The 16,941-nt window shown below is 35.1% G+C and overlaps 3 protein-coding genes across 4 annotated transcripts; 2 read left to right on the top strand and 1 right to left on the bottom strand.

Annotated features, from left to right (window-relative positions):
* Window positions 1–2,439: 2,439 nt before the first annotated feature.
* On the top strand, window positions 2,440–5,319 carry LOC142981937 (protein D3-like). The gene is made up of 4 exons (XM_076128107.1): window positions 2,440–2,686; window positions 3,743–3,866; window positions 4,507–4,720; window positions 5,059–5,319. Exons 1-4 carry the CDS (start codon window positions 2,531–2,533, stop codon window positions 5,195–5,197), a joined length of 633 nt encoding a protein of 210 aa, XP_075984222.1. The 5' UTR covers window positions 2,440–2,530; the 3' UTR covers window positions 5,198–5,319.
* A 733-nt stretch (window positions 5,320–6,052) lies between these two features.
* On the top strand, window positions 6,053–8,174 carry LOC142981938 (protein D2-like). Its single transcript, XM_076128108.1, has 4 exons — window positions 6,053–6,430; window positions 6,889–7,012; window positions 7,395–7,599; window positions 8,020–8,174. The coding sequence occupies exons 1-4, from the start codon at window positions 6,293–6,295 to the stop codon at window positions 8,162–8,164; spliced, it is 612 nt and encodes a 203-aa protein (XP_075984223.1). The 5' UTR covers window positions 6,053–6,292; the 3' UTR covers window positions 8,165–8,174.
* A 303-nt stretch (window positions 8,175–8,477) lies between these two features.
* Window positions 8,478–16,040, bottom strand: LOC142981939 (protein D3-like). Of its 2 annotated transcripts, none has more exons than XM_076128109.1 (5): window positions 15,930–16,040; window positions 15,526–15,611; window positions 10,384–10,507; window positions 9,298–9,511; window positions 8,478–8,975 (listed from the first exon to the last, which is right to left on the bottom strand). In XM_076128109.1, exons 2-5 carry the CDS (start codon window positions 15,604–15,606, stop codon window positions 8,837–8,839), a joined length of 558 nt encoding a protein of 185 aa, XP_075984224.1. In that variant the 5' UTR covers window positions 15,607–15,611; window positions 15,930–16,040; the 3' UTR covers window positions 8,478–8,836. The 2 variants fall into 2 exon arrangements, with proteins under 2 accessions (XP_075984224.1, XP_075984225.1); XM_076128110.1 differs by having other exon boundaries at window positions 15,926–15,949.
* Between the last annotated feature and the right edge of the window lie 901 nt (window positions 16,041–16,941).

Here is a 16,941-nt window from a genome sequence, read left to right on the forward strand (position 1 = left end):
AAGATAGCGCTCAGAACTCTTTAAATGATTCCTCGTCGAACTCGGCTTTAGTAGTGAAGAAACAACAGTCAGTATTAAGGCTCAAGTGCTTTTAGTGTGGAAAGAAAGGTCATAAGAAGTCCGATTGTCCGATGCTGGACAAGGATGTGGATGGTGCACGATTACCAACGGTTTCCTCGAAGTCGAAGAAAGTTGCGTTATGCTGTTCAAGTGTTTACTGTCGGTGCACAAATCCTTCAGCCCCTCGACGTTTTATCTCGATAGTGGAGCCTCGACACACATGACTTTTCAGAAGCAGTGGTTTAGAGACTTTAAGGTTACTGATAAGAATGTTGTGACGTGTGCAAATGATGATAGAATGTCAAGTGAAGGCGAAGGTGATATTATAGTTAATGTGAAAGGAGTTTTGTTAACTGTAAAAGATTGTTTCTTTGTGCCTGGCTTAAAAGTTAATCTTTTATCGGTATCTAAGTTGGTACAGAATGGATGGAGAGTTATTTTTGGCTGTAGGATGTTTCACCAATCGATAAGCGAGATAACGAGTAAACTTGTGGTTACTGCTAGTGAAGCCTCAGGTATCTATAAGTTGGATGATTGTTTTCCTATTGTAGATGGTGCTTTGGCTACGGTTCAAGTTGAAGACTCGTTGGCACTTTGGCATCGTAGATTAGGGCATGTTAACCTGAATGATTTACGGAAGTTGCCTAACATCGAGGTTGGAGGTAAAAGTGTAATGGAACCTTGTGCTGCTTGTATAAGAGGTAAGGCACATAGATTACCTTTTCCAAAGGGTGAAGCAAGGCGAGCGAAAGACAAACTCAGTTTATTACATGCTGATTTGTGTGGTCCCATGTCGGAACGTTCTTATGGTGGAGCTCGTAACATGTTCGTAATAGTAGACGATTTCACTAGTAAATTTCTTTCTCAGGGAGAAATCTCAAGCTTTGAACTTTTTCAAAGACTTCGTGAGGCATGTTGAGAACGAAACACGTCTGATAGACCCAGACAGTATTAAAGATGCGGAGGAGAGCTCAGACTCAGCAGATGTGGATACAGATCCTTGTGTTGAATCTGTGGAGCCTGTGAATTCAAATGAATCTGATGCTGAACATTGTGATACAAGAGTCAGAACAGTAAGTGTGAATATCGAGGAAGAGCCTAGGTATCCTCTGAGAAATAGGCTTCGTAGCGCACAAAGTGAACTATATTGCTACAACAGTACATGCAAGTTACAGGAAGAACCACGTTCGTACAAAGAAGTCCTTCGAAGACCTGGTAGCCATGAGTGGATAGCAGCGATGAAGCGGGAGTTGGAGTCCATGAAGGAACACGATGTTTGGAAGGTGATTGAGAAACCCCCTGGAGCCAAAGAGAAGACGTCCGTTGTGGGGATTCCAATATTTCTACTATACTTGAATCTGTCAGTATTTTATCACCGAGCAAATTTGAAACTAATAGAGCCGAGGGTGGCGTGGGACTTATTTTTGCATGGATTTGAGCCAGATCTTAGTGTTCATCTTTTGATGCTAGCGAAAATGGACCCGAAATAAATAATAAAAAACAACGTAAAATAACAGAAATGGTAATTACTTACATTTTTAATTTAATATTCCCGATGTAAAATAACTTAAGTGGCAGTTACTTAAAACAGTAGTATATATTCTCCCACGTAAAAACACTTATGTAACACTTAAGACTTGTTTGATTCAAAACATTCTGAAGTAAAATAACGTAACTACCAAAAGCGACTAATTACGTCGGAATTGAATAAAGCTTGTTTAGATTACCAAAAAAGTAATTTAAGTTGATAATGAATTAAAAATATACTTTTTACTGACAAATAATTAAAGTTGAAGAAGGTACAATAAAATAAAACGTCAAATTCAGCTTACCTGATGATATTTTGTTGGTTTTACCTTTATCTTTTACATTTTTCATTTTCTTTTTTGCGCGAGCGCAACAAGCCCGCATGTGGGAGTTACGGGGGAGGCGCGCGGGGGTGTTGTTGACTTGCCAGTGTAAAATGACTTAACTCTCACAAGTGACATTTTACATTGGAAGTGTTGTAGTTCTGGGGTTTGTCGAGTGTTGATTTAGGGTAGAATTAAAGCATTTTTACTAATTTTTTTTTAATCAATCGAAAATATATGACAATCGGAAGGTCACGGAAACAAAAAAGACAAATCCCCTAAGTACCACTTGAGGGAATGTACGTAGGGACCGTCGATATATTTACCAGCCCGCGATATTTGCCGACTGTACAGTCAGGTGTGTGTCAGGCTTTTCGTTTATTGTCAAATTATAATGCAGCTGTATAGTTTTATTTTGGCACTTTTATCTTTTCATATTTGCCTGCATTTAACTACTATCTCCTCAACTGTGTAAGTATATTACTATCCTATGTATGCTGTAATAACCTTTCTACATAGAAACTGGTATTTAAACATTTTTCACTTGTCAGTCATCGGCCGCACGCAGACAACGTTGCTCGATTGACAAAAAAAAACAAAATACTTGTCTGTTTTTAAAAATGGCGGGAATTATTAGGTTGTTCCGATGTGCTTTTATTCTGTTAGTTGTAGATAGTGCTATGGTAAATTTGAGGGTTTTTGCTGCTTTACAGAGTTTTATAGCAAATGAGATAGTTACAGATGTCATTCCGGTCGCACCTGATGCAGTAGCTAATGTGAGTACCGAAACATTTATTTTTGTCTTTTATGAAAGTAAAACATAAGAGGGAGAATTGCTACAGTTGTTACTTTTTAGGCATAAAATATTTTTATCTTGATAATAGTATTATATCACACCAATGCATATGAATGGAGACATCTTTATCGGTTGCTATTATTTAATCCTGATTAGATAGTAGTATTTATAAGATTAAAAGATAGGTAAGTAGAACTGGTGGAAACTACATGTTTCTACATACCTAGTTATTGATTTTATAGATTTGTGTTTTAGTTTGAACATCAGAATAACACCTTAAACGTGTTTAATTAAGCGTATTTAAACGTGATCTTGATAATTTCGGACCGTAAGAAAAAATAGTTAGATACCAAGATTATCTAATACCTAGTATCTAGATATAAATACCTTAGTAGTTTACTATAGTTTATAGGTAATTAAGCCTCCTACTGCTAGGTGAGGGTCTCATTTCGGATTGGGTGATGAGTTAGGTTTCGAGTCCATTGAGCTATCTTCAAGAACGGTTTTAAATAACTCTTAGACATGTAGGGTTTCATCAAGATGTTTCTTTCAAACGGGATCTAACCCTAGATTGCATGCCTGAATAGTAAATTGTTAGGCCACTTGGGTATCATTGCTCATTAGGTAAGTTTATTAATTAATGTTATTACGTGTTAAGTAGAGTAGTTTCAGTGCCTACTTATAAGTGCGATTGCTCCATATTTTTTCCAATGCTTTTTGCTGTAAAAACTGGTAGAGGCTACCACCACTAAATAGACGCTTGATTCGGTTCGATGAAGTTAACAGCATTGCATTGAGGCGCATTACAGAAGTTAATCCTTTATTTCGTAAGTGAACAAAATTGTCCAATTATCACATAATTATGTACCGTTACGTAAGAGCTCTTTTCTAATATTTCGTACATTCACACGCAGCAAGCAGTACCTACTACCTACCTATGTAAGGAATAAAGATTATCGTTATTTTTTTGAAGATTCTAGCGGTCTCTGAGTATCTCTAGTAATTTTCCATGTGCCTAATATAAAGAGTTCTGCAGGTGCTATACCCGAGCGGCGTGGAAGTGAACGAAGGCAATGTGTTGACTCCGACGCAAGTGAAGGACAGGCCCACTGTCACGTGGGAAGCCGATCCTGATGCGTATTACACTGTCGCCATGGTTGGTAAGTACTAAGTATGTTGCCTGGTGGTATACTTACAAGACAAAACAGCAATGATCCGTAGTCAGTGGCCGCGTTGCTACTACCGTTGGTAGGAACTTGACGAGTAAACCGATCTTTTTCTGCCCGTGCTTGGAGCCTCTCCGCAGCGCTGTAATAATTCACCGCGGTTTATCAATCCATGTAGGTACACAACACCATAATTAAGTATGAGTTTTTATACGTACTTCTACCTAAATAAACAGTGTGTCTATCGGCAAAGAAAACTGCACGAGTGTTTTTTTTAGGTCTATCGCGGGTAGACAGATAAATTGATGCGTATAGGACCGATTTGTTATGTATCGTGTAGGTACCTACAATTTAATATTCTTGCACATTAATTATTTACAACATTTTTTTTAAATCATCATGATTCTAATTATTAACGAAATGTTCCGGTTAGGTATTTTCTTATATCGCTTTACTTACTTATTGATTAATCATGATGACGAACTAAAAAAATGTTGTGTGGATAGGTAAGTAAGATTTTAGCGGAAAACAGATCACAAACTGAGCTAAATGAGAAAAACACAAGGCAGAAAAAAATCGACTCCATCACACCTTCTAAATACCGATACCGAACACCTAACTTTTACCACCTCAGACCCGGACGTGCCAAGTCGCGTGAACCGCAGCCAGGGTGAGTGGCAGCACTGGATCGTGGGTAACTTCCCCGGCAACGGCGAGGATTGTGGTGAAACGTTGTCGGAGTACGTCGGCGCTGGCCCTCCCGCCGGCTCTGGCTTCCACAGATACGTGTTCCTAGTCTACGAGCAACCCTGCCTGCTGACTTTTGATGAACCACGACTTAATAACACGTAAAATTTTATTTATACTTGCTAGTAACATATTATGCTTGCTGTCAATTAAATAGGATAGAATAGGATTTTGCTGTCAATGTATGCAATGGCTTTTAATGAGCGCGTAGGCCGAGGGAAATGATAAGCAAAAGTCTCTCTTCGTGTAAAGGAGTGGAGCCTATTGGCATAACATAGAAGCACGATACCAAACTCTGCAGTCAATGTTGACAAAAGTTCAACAGAAACTAGAAAATTTTACCTGTGAATTGAACCTCTCGACTCGAACTTAGTACTACTTACGCACAATTTTATAAAGTGCTTGCAGTTTCTTTATCATTTGTCTTATTTATTCTCAGGTCAATGGCAAATCGTCCACTGTTCTCCATCACCAGATTCGCAGAAAAGTACAACTTGGGTGATCCCATAGCCGGCAACTTCTTCCAAGCAGAGTATGATGACTACGTGCCCATTCTATTCGCTCAGCTCGGCGCATAGTTAATAAAAATCTTTACACATTTTAAATCATTGTTTATATACACTTGAAGAAGCAATAGTTACTGAAATAATGAAGTTTAATATTAAGTTAGGATGAAAGATACGTATATTTCAAACCAAAACTGTGTTTTATTAAAACCCAGATGTCATGTCTAGTTAGTTTTTATTTATGAAATGAGTGTAAGGAAATAAAGGAATTATTTAACGTCATCGTCACGTCATGAGGCGCATTGTGGTAGCGATGCGCTGGTGTTGCTGAATTCTGCTATGTAGGTTGACAATTTCATGTGTGAAAATAATCTTCAACGTAAAAAATGTCAACAGTATAAATAACTTCGTCATCGGTTTTTACACTTTATTTTCTTTTTATATGAGCAAAACACGATTTATCTGAATCACTCGAAAGTGTCAATCAATGGGATTATCTAAAACCATGGAAATACGAACAACATAAGGCATTGTCGTACATGAGCGACGAACACTATTCGACTTTTTTGCTATGTGGCATCTTTTTAATATTTTCATTAAATTGTACTTTTCTGAAATGAGTCCGTAAAAGATGTTTTTCGAATATAATTCTGATGATTATATCATCGACAACTTGCAAAAAGGTCAGGTGAGTAGTACCAATTCGTGACCGCCGGCGGTTCTGGACAAGCTGTTCGGATGTTAATGACGTAAAGGTTTCTAGACAAGGGATCGTAACAAGTGGTGTCCTTTGGTTTCTGGGAAAAAGGTATCATTTTATGCATGTACGTAGGTATATTTAAGACATAAAAACTTATCAAACCGAATATAATTTTAAAACACAATAAACAGGCACTTAATAGGTACTTAATACTACAGTCTGCAGTATTCCTTAGTAAGAGTGAGCATGCACCATCATCTTATTTACTTACACGATTTTTATCAATTGCTAGATCTGTTAAAATTCATTTTTTATGTTTTTTTATTATTAGGTACGTGTAAACTGTGGACCGCGATCGTACTAGAGACTGCGGTTAAAACTTTTGCCCGAAATTATTAATATCTTTTCTCATTTTTAGAAGAAAAATATATTTTCAATTGAACTTGAAATAACAGTGTTTTTATAAAATGGGTCGTTTAAACCTAGTGTTATTATTTTGTTCATTTTGTGTGTTAAATAGTAATGGGCAAAGAGCCATAGACTCATTTGTAGAACATGAAATAATACCTGACGTGTTATCCGTACCGCCTGCTGAACTATTGTCGGTAAGTTTTAAACTTGAGTTTAAATCAATTTGAGTAGGAGCCCGGTTTCTATTAGACCTAGTTCTTTGCTTATCTTACCAGTGGGCCGTCTGTGTAACTGTAAGGTAAGTTACCAAGTGCGAAATTCTGGATTATCCTAGAGTTCTACTTCCGGTCCCGTTTTTAAAGAGACGACTCAATGTGCGGCAAATGGGAGTCTCTAGCATAGATTATATTACATTAGTTAAATTTAAATTAAAACCTAGAATTACCCAATTCCTATCGACATCATCAACTTAGGTCTTTTTACCAACCACGTAATTAAAAAGATGCTTAATAAAATATTCGATTGATCGGTACTGGGGGTCCTGAATGGCAAGAAGAGTAAGTACGTTTGCATATCGATGCAGCAAAACAAGTTCGTAACTAGTGTAATTCTTTTGCATCTCTTTGATTTTACTCTGATTTTCATTCTCCAGGTGATATTTCCTAGTGGTGAGCAAGCGATGCAAGGTAACTCGCTGTCGCCGAGCGAAGTCACTGGAGTTCCAAAGATTTCCTGGAACTGGATGCCTCGAACATTCTACACCCTTGTCATGTGTGGTAAGTAAGACGGGTTTGTTAGACTGAATGTGAACGAAAGAGTGAAAGAGAGTTGTAAATAATCGTAGGAGCTAATTAAGACTAGTGAACCGTACTAAAAGGCATTTATGTTAGCAATTAGATTTTATCTAAGTATCTACTAAATGATCCTCGCAGGCTAACTCGCGTTCAAAGGGATTATCCCGCTTACGTTTGTCGTTGAATGTGGCTATAATACACTGAAATAATAAAATTTAAGTTTAATAATATTTCAGTTTCGACTAGTAGGAATATAGTTCCAAAAACTAACATATTATACTAGAAAAAAGCTTATGTAACTCTTCAAAACTGTTTTATTTCTTGAATACACATCAAACTGAAGTTTAAAATTGTCATGTATTAGATGCGGACGCCCCCTCTCGCCGTGAACCAGAAGCCCGGTCGTTCCTTCACTGGCTGGTAGTGAACATCCGCGGAGGTAACGCTACTGCCGGCGAGACCCTCACCAGTCTCCTCAACTCACACCCTGAACCACTCACTGGACCACATCGATACATCTTCCTACTTTATCAACAACCTGGCTATATTGACTTTGAAGAAGGATTTAAGTAAGACTTGCAAGGGTTAACTAGATTTATATTTTCGTAGAGATCTTACGAGCAGCCAATGCCGAAACGACAAGCAATATCCTTTTACATAGACAAAAATTAATTAAGCATCTCCGTAAGCATAGGTTTCATTATTTATTTTATAATTGGATAAAGACCAGCCGGTTGTTGGCTGAAGAACAGAAGTAACTTACTTGCTAAAATATAAATAGCCTGGTATTCACGACAGCAAAATATGAAATGGATAGTTTCACCAGACATCTCATATTCTGCCAACTTTGTCACCAAAGTAGGTGCTTGTTATCCGTTTGGATAATACTTAGGCCGCCGGATAAGCCGGTTACCGGATACTTGTTTGAAATAATTGATGTAGCAACTCCGGTTTAACAAAACTAAAATGTTAATCTTCTCTTTCAACAGTGACGACTACTACCGACGTGTGAACTTCATGCCAGAAGACTTTGCTAACAAGTATAAGATGGGCGCTCCCCTCGCTGGAAACTTCCACTACACAAACAACAATGAAGAAGTTTACGATTCTTATAACTCTATACATAATAAATGAATAATTTTGGCTTCATTATTTATTTCTATCCAAGGCTTGGCTTCTCTAGCGCTGTGGTTATTTTAATAATAAATGAAGTAATATTTGTTTAAGTACAATTCGAAAGCATGCATGCATACCTGAGAGTTCTTAAAGGGATGCAGATTCCCAAAATCAGCAATAACCATAATAAAATACACTTTACTTTAGTATTAAACAGTTTACGAGATACTGCGGTAGTAATGTGGTACTTTCAACTAGAAAATGAATAAGTACCCACCTTGGAAAAACACCTCGGTATCGATGTTAGTGGTTTGAATAAAAAATAACAAAGTACAACAGAAAGCCCAATTAACTTTAGTATCTATTATCTTTTAACAATAACTCGATAAAATATATTTATTCATCATACAAAACTTCAATAAATAGTATACAATAATATAAAACACGTGACGAACGAAGATATCTGTATTGACTAAAACTCTATGCCAGCATTATATTTTTTTTACTACAAAGTTGCGCCCTCTTATCGACAGATGTCACTTGTAGTATTAAAATACTACTAGCTACTAATGACGGTGAGGCAGAGTTGTTCTACTAGATAATTTTGTGAGGCAAAGTATTATGCTTGCAGTATGGGCATAGAATTTCAGTTCCACAGATAGTATCATAGTTTGTATTATGTACTTATACTTAAGCGCCTAAGCTTTTGTACAGCTGAGGTACGTAGTCATCGAACTGTGCGCGGTAGAAGTTGCCGGCGACAGGCGCTCCTAGGTTGTACTTCTCTGCGAATTTCTTTGTCGAGAAGGCGGCACGACCGTTGATGGACCTGATACACACATGTAGTAATTAATAACTTTGATTAAACACAAAGATGTAGCCCAAAGTATTTGGTATTCGATGTCAGATGGAAATGAAAAGCTCCGAAGAGTATCGCAGCAAAATTTATATTTTTTGGAGATTTGCTACTACATTGCATATTCAAGGTGGCTACTATTGCGGGAATGTTTAATAAGTAGGGTCTTGAGGTTTCTCCTCATACCATAAAGATCCAATTCAGGCCTATTGTTCTCCGAAAGGTAATTTCAATAGGAGGGCTACTTGGTTGGATTGGACAGAATGTTTACAATATCAACTTAAGCTAAACTTACTTATTATCCAGCCTGTCTTCATCGAAGTTAATCTTTCCTGGTTGTTTGTACACGATGTACACGTATCTGTGGATGCCGGTGCCGTCTGGTGGGCCGGAGCCAATGTAGCCGGAGAGAACCTCGCCGCGGCTGACGTCACCGCCGGGAATGTTGCCCACTAGCCAGTGATGCCACTCGCGGTATACTGGCTCGGGACCGTCGTAATTGTCGGGATCTGTAGGAAGGAATGCCAGGTTATAGTATGTTTGAAAGATCTCTGGTCTCTTGTCTACATGTGCTAAACTTTAAATATTAGGTCGGGGAAAAAGTCTTTTCGCATTAAAGTATGTATGAACTTGTAATAAAATCTCTTTGGCTTTAAGAATCACCAATGGGTACACGGTTCATTTAATCATTAGATTTCTGTCAGTGAGCTCGTGAGGTAGCCAGATATCGAGCTTTTTTGTGTAGAGAAAAGATTTTATTACAAGTTCATACATAATAATGATAATAAAAATCTAAAAAGGGCCTCTACGTGTTGGCTTCGGCCACACGCACGCCTTCCAAATGTCCGGGTCTCAGTAGTCCCGAGATATGAAAGAGACGTACATAATAATTAGTTCTATAATGCGAAAAGACTTTTTCCCCGACCTAATATTTACTCTACTCAAAATACTCCTGAAATTTTTTGCAGAAAGCATGCTTTCTGCAAATGACTTTCAAAATTTATCGTTACATTGTATATTCTTGGTAGTATTTTTATCAAAGAAGCGACATCGTGTCAAAGTCTCGTAGCTGCCTAGGTGTTAAATTATAATTAGTAATTTGCTGGGAAGAATTCATCTTCATTCAAACCTTCAATAATCATCCCTTACGAAAACATGAAAACAATTTTCCTATTGTAAAGTTTGCCTAACAAGTCAATAAGGTTTGTATTAACAGAATAATAAAGGCACTAATGCCCGGTTTCTGAGTACATTTAGCGGTAGTTTATCTATTCAATAGCGATTAAACTCATATAAAAAACGCTATTGAATAGATAAACTACTGCTACCCGAAACCGGGAGTAGGTGACATTAACACACATTAACATCTTTGTGTACTGACCAGTGAAGACGAGCGTGTAGAAGGAGTCTGCATCAGCCTGGAAGGAGACGCTGGGCTGATCCTTCACCTGCGTCGGAGTCAGCTCATTGCCTTGAGAAGCGATCGCGCCGCTCGGGTATTTCAACTAAGTAGAGACATCAGGATGTTAGTACATAAATAATTCACTCAAATATTTAGTATTGAAAACCGATAATAACTTGTTACATTAATACGGTACTGACAAGTATTTTTTTAAATTCTGCCTGATCGATTTATGCATTAATATTGCTTACGCTTCATTCATGTAAAAATTACAGACAATCCCATATCAAGATTTACTCGTACTTATTTATGAAAGTGAGTAATCCCAAAGGACAACGCTAGTTTTTCGTAATTATCAAAATTATTTGTGTAACTATTATGGTCTGAAAAGCATCAAGACATTGTTCAAGTGAGTTTTACCTATACGCCTTGGATTTTATAATGATTGAGTAACATTTTCAATAGTGCTACAACGGTGCGTAGTTCGTAAAAGTACCTATGTTATCGGGCCACCATAATTGTTATTTGAAAACATGTGTGTAATGTACTCATTACATAATTTCACGGCCTTCAGCGGCTTATCGAGTAAATCCATTACCAGCCTTTTACTTATAGCACCCTCATAACATAGTATAGATACTTGACTATTAATTAAATAATTATGCGTTAGTAGAAAAGGGGACATAAGTAGGTACCTACCCACGTAGAGAGAGACCAACCATTGAGATGCTCAATGAGAGATAAACTGAAGCAGAATCTAGTTCGAAAGCGGTTTCAATGCCTGTACCTAACTCCATGCTAAAAAAACTGTTATCAGAACTGTCTTTAGAAGAAGAATATTTTATTTACAGTTGACTGTATAATATCTCTATAGAACGTGTGAAAGTCTGAAAATCCGCTTACTTATCTACCAATTACTAATATGGTATCTTTTACAAATCTGATCATGTATCTCTGTGTAACTGTAAACGTAGCGAAACAATGTACAAGTATTTGCAGCAAATTTTAGACTGATAAATTACTTATTTAAATAGGTAATTTGTCAATTTATCATAATCCTGTAATCTTAATAAGTTCTATAAAAATGGAGAGACAAACATGAAGTATTAATTTCGATTTACACTTTCGCGTCGCATTATTATTATTATTATGTTGGGGTAAATTATTTTTAATCTCAGCATGATGCTGGTGGTGAGAACCTATCACGGGCTACGCCAAGTGGTTCGGTTCATTGTGTAATGTTGTGGGTGTTTGTGTGGTGGATGTGAGGAATCGCCTGACTATGGAGCATGTGTCGATGATGACTGATCTTTGTAAAGGAATGAATGTGTTTTTATGCAAGCCGAGTTCTCTGAGTGAAGTGTGCAATGATTTTGGAATGAGTCCGGTAGATGAAAGAATGATAGGAATGATTTTGACTGTGTGTTGGTGCCACATTTGGCGGATCTCGTCTGCGAGTGGAATGTATTTTTGAATTTTTTCGGTGTATTTTTTTCTTATATTTTCAGAGTTTGGTATAGCTATATCAATCAAGTATGTAATTTTTTCTTCTTTTAGTGTTAATGTTATGTCCGGTCTATTATTTGTAGTAGTCTTATCAGTAATAATATCACGATCCCAGTAGAGTTTAGTGTGTTCATTATTTAGTACGCTTTTAGGCTTATATTTATAATATGGATCAGCTTTATCAATTAGTTTATATTTTAGTGCTAACAAGGTATGTATTTGTTTTGCTACATTATTGTGTCTTTCGGTGTATTGTTTGTTTGCTAGAAAAGGGCATCCTCCTGTAATGTGATCTATAGTTTCTTGGCTATTGTTGCATAATCTACATTTATCTGAAACTATAGTTGGATCTTTAATTATATATTTCTGATAATTCCTGGTTTTTATAATCTGGTCTTGTATGGCTACCATAAAACCTTCTGTTTCTTTATATATATTTCCCCTACAGAGCCAGGCATTTGATGCCTCTTTATCTATATGATCTTGCTGTAATTGATGAGGGTGTTTCCCATGAAGCGACTTTTGTTTCCAACTATTAATTTTATGGTCCTCTGTAACTATTTCTTCTGTTATTCTATTACTATCATTAAGTTTTAAAGGTGTCCCTGATGTGTTTATTAATGTGAGCGCTTTGTGTATAGAACTAGTGCTAGCTTTATTGTGCATGTATGAGTAAATATTGTTTACCTGTTTATTATGTAGTGCTTTAATATCGACTAGTCCCCTACCTCCTAGTTTCCTTTTAAGATTGAATCTTTCAGTTGCTGAATGTATATGATGTATATTGTGCTTGTTACAAGTTGTCCGTGTTAGTCTATTTAATCTATCCAAATCTGTAGCTGACCATTTGACTATTCCAAACGAGTATGTTAGAATAGGTACCGCGTATGAATTAATCGCTTTGATTGTGTTTCTTCCTGATAGTTCTGTTTTTAGTATCCTATTTAATCTATCTGTATATTTTTTAGTCAGCTCCTCCTTTATTTTAGTGTGTTCTAATCCTATGCTTTGTGAATATCCTAAATATTTATATGTATCTGTAATTTCCATTTTATCTATGAGTAAGTTATGTTGTGTTTGTAATATATATGGGTCGGTGCTATGGTGTTTTCCTCGTACTATACTGTTTATTTTACATTTGTCGATTCCAAAGTTCATTTTTATATCTGCGCTAAACTTTTCTGTAGCTTTTAAAAGGTTATTGATTTGTTGTTTAGTAGATGCGTATAGTTTTATATCATCCATATAAAGTAGATGTGTTATTTTAGTGTTAGTGTCTTTATGTATTGTGTAACCTTGTTCTGTTTTATTTAATATGCGAGATAGCGGATTCAAAGCTATGCAAAACCATAGCGGGCTTAAAGAGTCTCCCTGAAATATACCGCGTGCTATTTTAATTGGATTGGACCTAACAGTTCCGGAGGCTGTGTTCAGGTGTAATACAGTTGTCCATTTATCCATGGTATGGTGAAGGAAATCTATTATATTTATTTATTTATTATTATTAAAACAGTGTTTCTTACATGAAACTTATACTTATGGTCCACAAAACTGTTTGAACAGTTTGTCTGTGGACACGGTCGAGTCTCATTTAATTATAGCAGTACTTAAGATGTACATATATGTATATATTGTATAAGAGCTTTGATTATATATTATAAGTTTATGTATTAAAATATATTTATATTGTATGTATAAGAGTAATATTATATGGTTCAGTAGCTTGTGTTTTATACATGTATATTTGTATGTATGTTTATAGATATTTATAAACTACTAAGTAGATACTTTTTTAATTTTTTAGAAAACTTATTTTTATTTCTTTCTGTTGCGATGTCCACAGGTAAACTGTTCATTACATATGGTATGCGTTTCGATAAAGTTCTATCACCATAATAATTATTAACTCTAGGCACATTGTATCTACCACTGGTTTTGGTTCTTGTGCCGTGTGTATGCGACACGAGCGACAGGTTATGCTCTTGATTGCCATGTTGGTTGGTTAATAATAGGTACTTATGTTTTAAACTGGCCGGCAGAATATTACATATTTTAAATAATAATATTTAAAATAATATTAATATAATAATATTTAATATTAATATTTTAATTATTGTCTTATTTTATCTAAGGAATATTATAGATTGGTAAATATTTTATACGATCATGCATTTACCTAACCTTGGTTTTGATAATTCGGTGCAGTCACACAATAGTCGCTAATTTGTGTCAATTAGACCTTATATTCCAGACATTATTATCACTAACTATATAATAGAAAATACGTGATATTTTCAAAGATATCAATGTTTTATAAAAACATTTAATTCTATGATAAGATACGATATCGTAAAGTTAGAATCTTAGATAAATCTGTCAAAATGTGATCAATAGGTATAAATAGAGATTAGTTTGTTTATTCTATTTATTTTCGCAGACTATAATCGTATTTTTATCTTATCGCTTTCGTAGTAAATTATGATTACATTTAACACCCATTTATTATGCAAGACTCCTGATAAAAACATCATTATAATGTGTATGTAAAACAAAATTATTCACATTGTTTTTCCTCTTTTTTGTAGGATAATGCGATGTATTCTTTTTACCCTAACGAACCTTCTAATTCATAAATATATTATCTAAAAATATTAATAAGTAACTGGTTAGACAATATTCATTGTTATTAGTCTAGCTAGATATTTACGAATATTCCAACAGGTTTTCGACATCTTGAAGTAATAAACCTAGCAAAATTATCAACCGTAAAATTGTTATTTAATGCTTACTGGCTAACGACTATTAAGCTCATTAAATATTATTGTATTTAACGGTCCTTACCTATTTTCTAAATACAAAATAATTACTATAAAATTATTACTGAAAAAATATTCAGTAATAATTTTTAGTACTTACTCTGCTTAACGAGCAATAATTTAAATAATTTCAGAATTTATAAACTCGACTAACTGTTATTAATGTTCCCAAATTAAATTCAAGCATTAGTTTTCTATTTTTAAAAATTTTCGATTGTAACCTTTTCGTTCAACGATTTATTAATATTCGTCTCGCAATTCTCTCGTTATTTGAATTTATGGTAATTGTTTCTGGTATCCAAAGACATTTGAATAAAGATTGCTTTATAAAAATAGAATCATTGTTTTTTTAATATGAATTATGCGCACTAATGATTATCGGTAGTGGAATCAAAAAGCAATAGATAATAAACGTTCGCAAATGGCGGTCATGTAAATCCGCATTTGATTTCCGGCCCGCAACTTTTTTATTAGGCACTTAAATTGTAGCATTTCAACTTAAGACTTACTAATAAATTAAACCTTTATTTGACACAATATGTTCAGTAATTGACATTAACGTAGAGACAAAAGAAAATAAAAAAAATTAAGCACTGCTAATTTCAACAATGCCTACCGAAATATCTATTAGTTTCGTCATTTTTATATCATAATTAACTCAGAAGCACATTTTTAAACCTATTTTAATATATCATTATCATATTATTGTTTTTTTCCGTAGCATTAACATCGCGTTCTATTACGACTAGGCCTATAGTAAGTTCACTGCCTGTCCTGTAAAGTCCTGTACTTTTCTTACCTCAATGTTGACGGTGGGTGCTGTAGGGATGACGTCCGGCACGATCTTGCTGGACTCGAAGGCTTGCGCTACCAGAGACATGATGACTGCACACAAAATACAAAATAATAATCAGTTTGATCAATGGACTACTGACCGACACTACCTACATTTTAAGAAAGAATATTTTAATTTATTGAACTAGCTGAAAAAATGTGTAAAGAATGGAATATTTTGATTGATTTTCTTCGATTTATCGTAGTAAAATTGTTTGTGGTGGTAGATTTTTTTTCTGTCATTAACTGGAAACGTACTTTCTTCTTGATACCACTAATTCCGTGAATGCTTTGGCTTATCGCACAATTGAACCTTACTACTATTTTACAATATTGATAGTAAATTTTAAAAATATTTTGCCTACCTACCTTTCAATAAGACTGCTTCAACAACACTGAATAAAATAACTTCTGAAAATCATAACATTCATAACACGGTACTCGCACATGACGAATCATTCGCCATCAACAAACAACGACCTCTCTTTCTAACGCCTATAGTTAAAGCGAGACAAAACACATGGTGGTCGGTGCACATAAAATTTGGCTATCGGTTATAACATTAATTATTCATGATAAGGTATTGATAACCCTGACATTCATTTTATAATAATGTTTTGATGATAATGAAGTAATTGTAAGGATCGATTCATAATTAAGTAATTTTGGAGATCGAAAATATTTTATGCGGCTGCTTTTACTTTGATATATTATAATCGTCATCACATACAAAATTGGGAATACACATAAGTGATTACCAAAGCTTGAGTAGGCTCAGGAGTAAATAAGTTTTTAAGAACTGACCGAACTTACCAATTACTTTTCCCCCAGTTATAGATCGAAGATCCTATTAATTTCCACAAGGAATATTCCAAATAGGTGTCAATTTATGAATAGCACTATTCGATTTGGATTTTTTATATCTAATAGTACATCCCAACCAATTTCCGAATCCAGCAACCGTTCACTAGGCAATCTCATGCAGTTATTATTTATGTGATACCTTAAATAAGTAGAAATTATTCCGGAATTCGTGTAAACGAGCCTTTTGTTATGCACAAACCAGACTCTGTTATCTGCAAAATGCGATATCCGACAATAATATCTTTATTTATACACATACGGCTGTTATTTGGCAATTAAAACGGTTGATTGTCATTTATTTATCTTCGTTACTTTTTATTGTATTATGTAAGAAATTGTATTGGAGTAATTGGAAGTAAGTAAGAGTGGACGTAGACGTGTGGAGAGGAAAAAATGGTTGGAAATGAAGTTTTTTCAAATGAGTCTAATTATATTGTAATTTTATGAGATTTTTGTTTAAAATTTTGTAGTTTTCGCCCATCATTACTGTATTTTCAGGTTTGACTCAAATAATCTT

The sequence above is a fragment of the Anticarsia gemmatalis genome, chromosome 20 (assembly GCF_050436995.1).
Source record: "Anticarsia gemmatalis isolate Benzon Research Colony breed Stoneville strain chromosome 20, ilAntGemm2 primary, whole genome shotgun sequence".
In the NCBI taxonomy this organism is placed as follows: Eukaryota; Metazoa; Arthropoda; class Insecta; order Lepidoptera; family Erebidae; genus Anticarsia; species Anticarsia gemmatalis.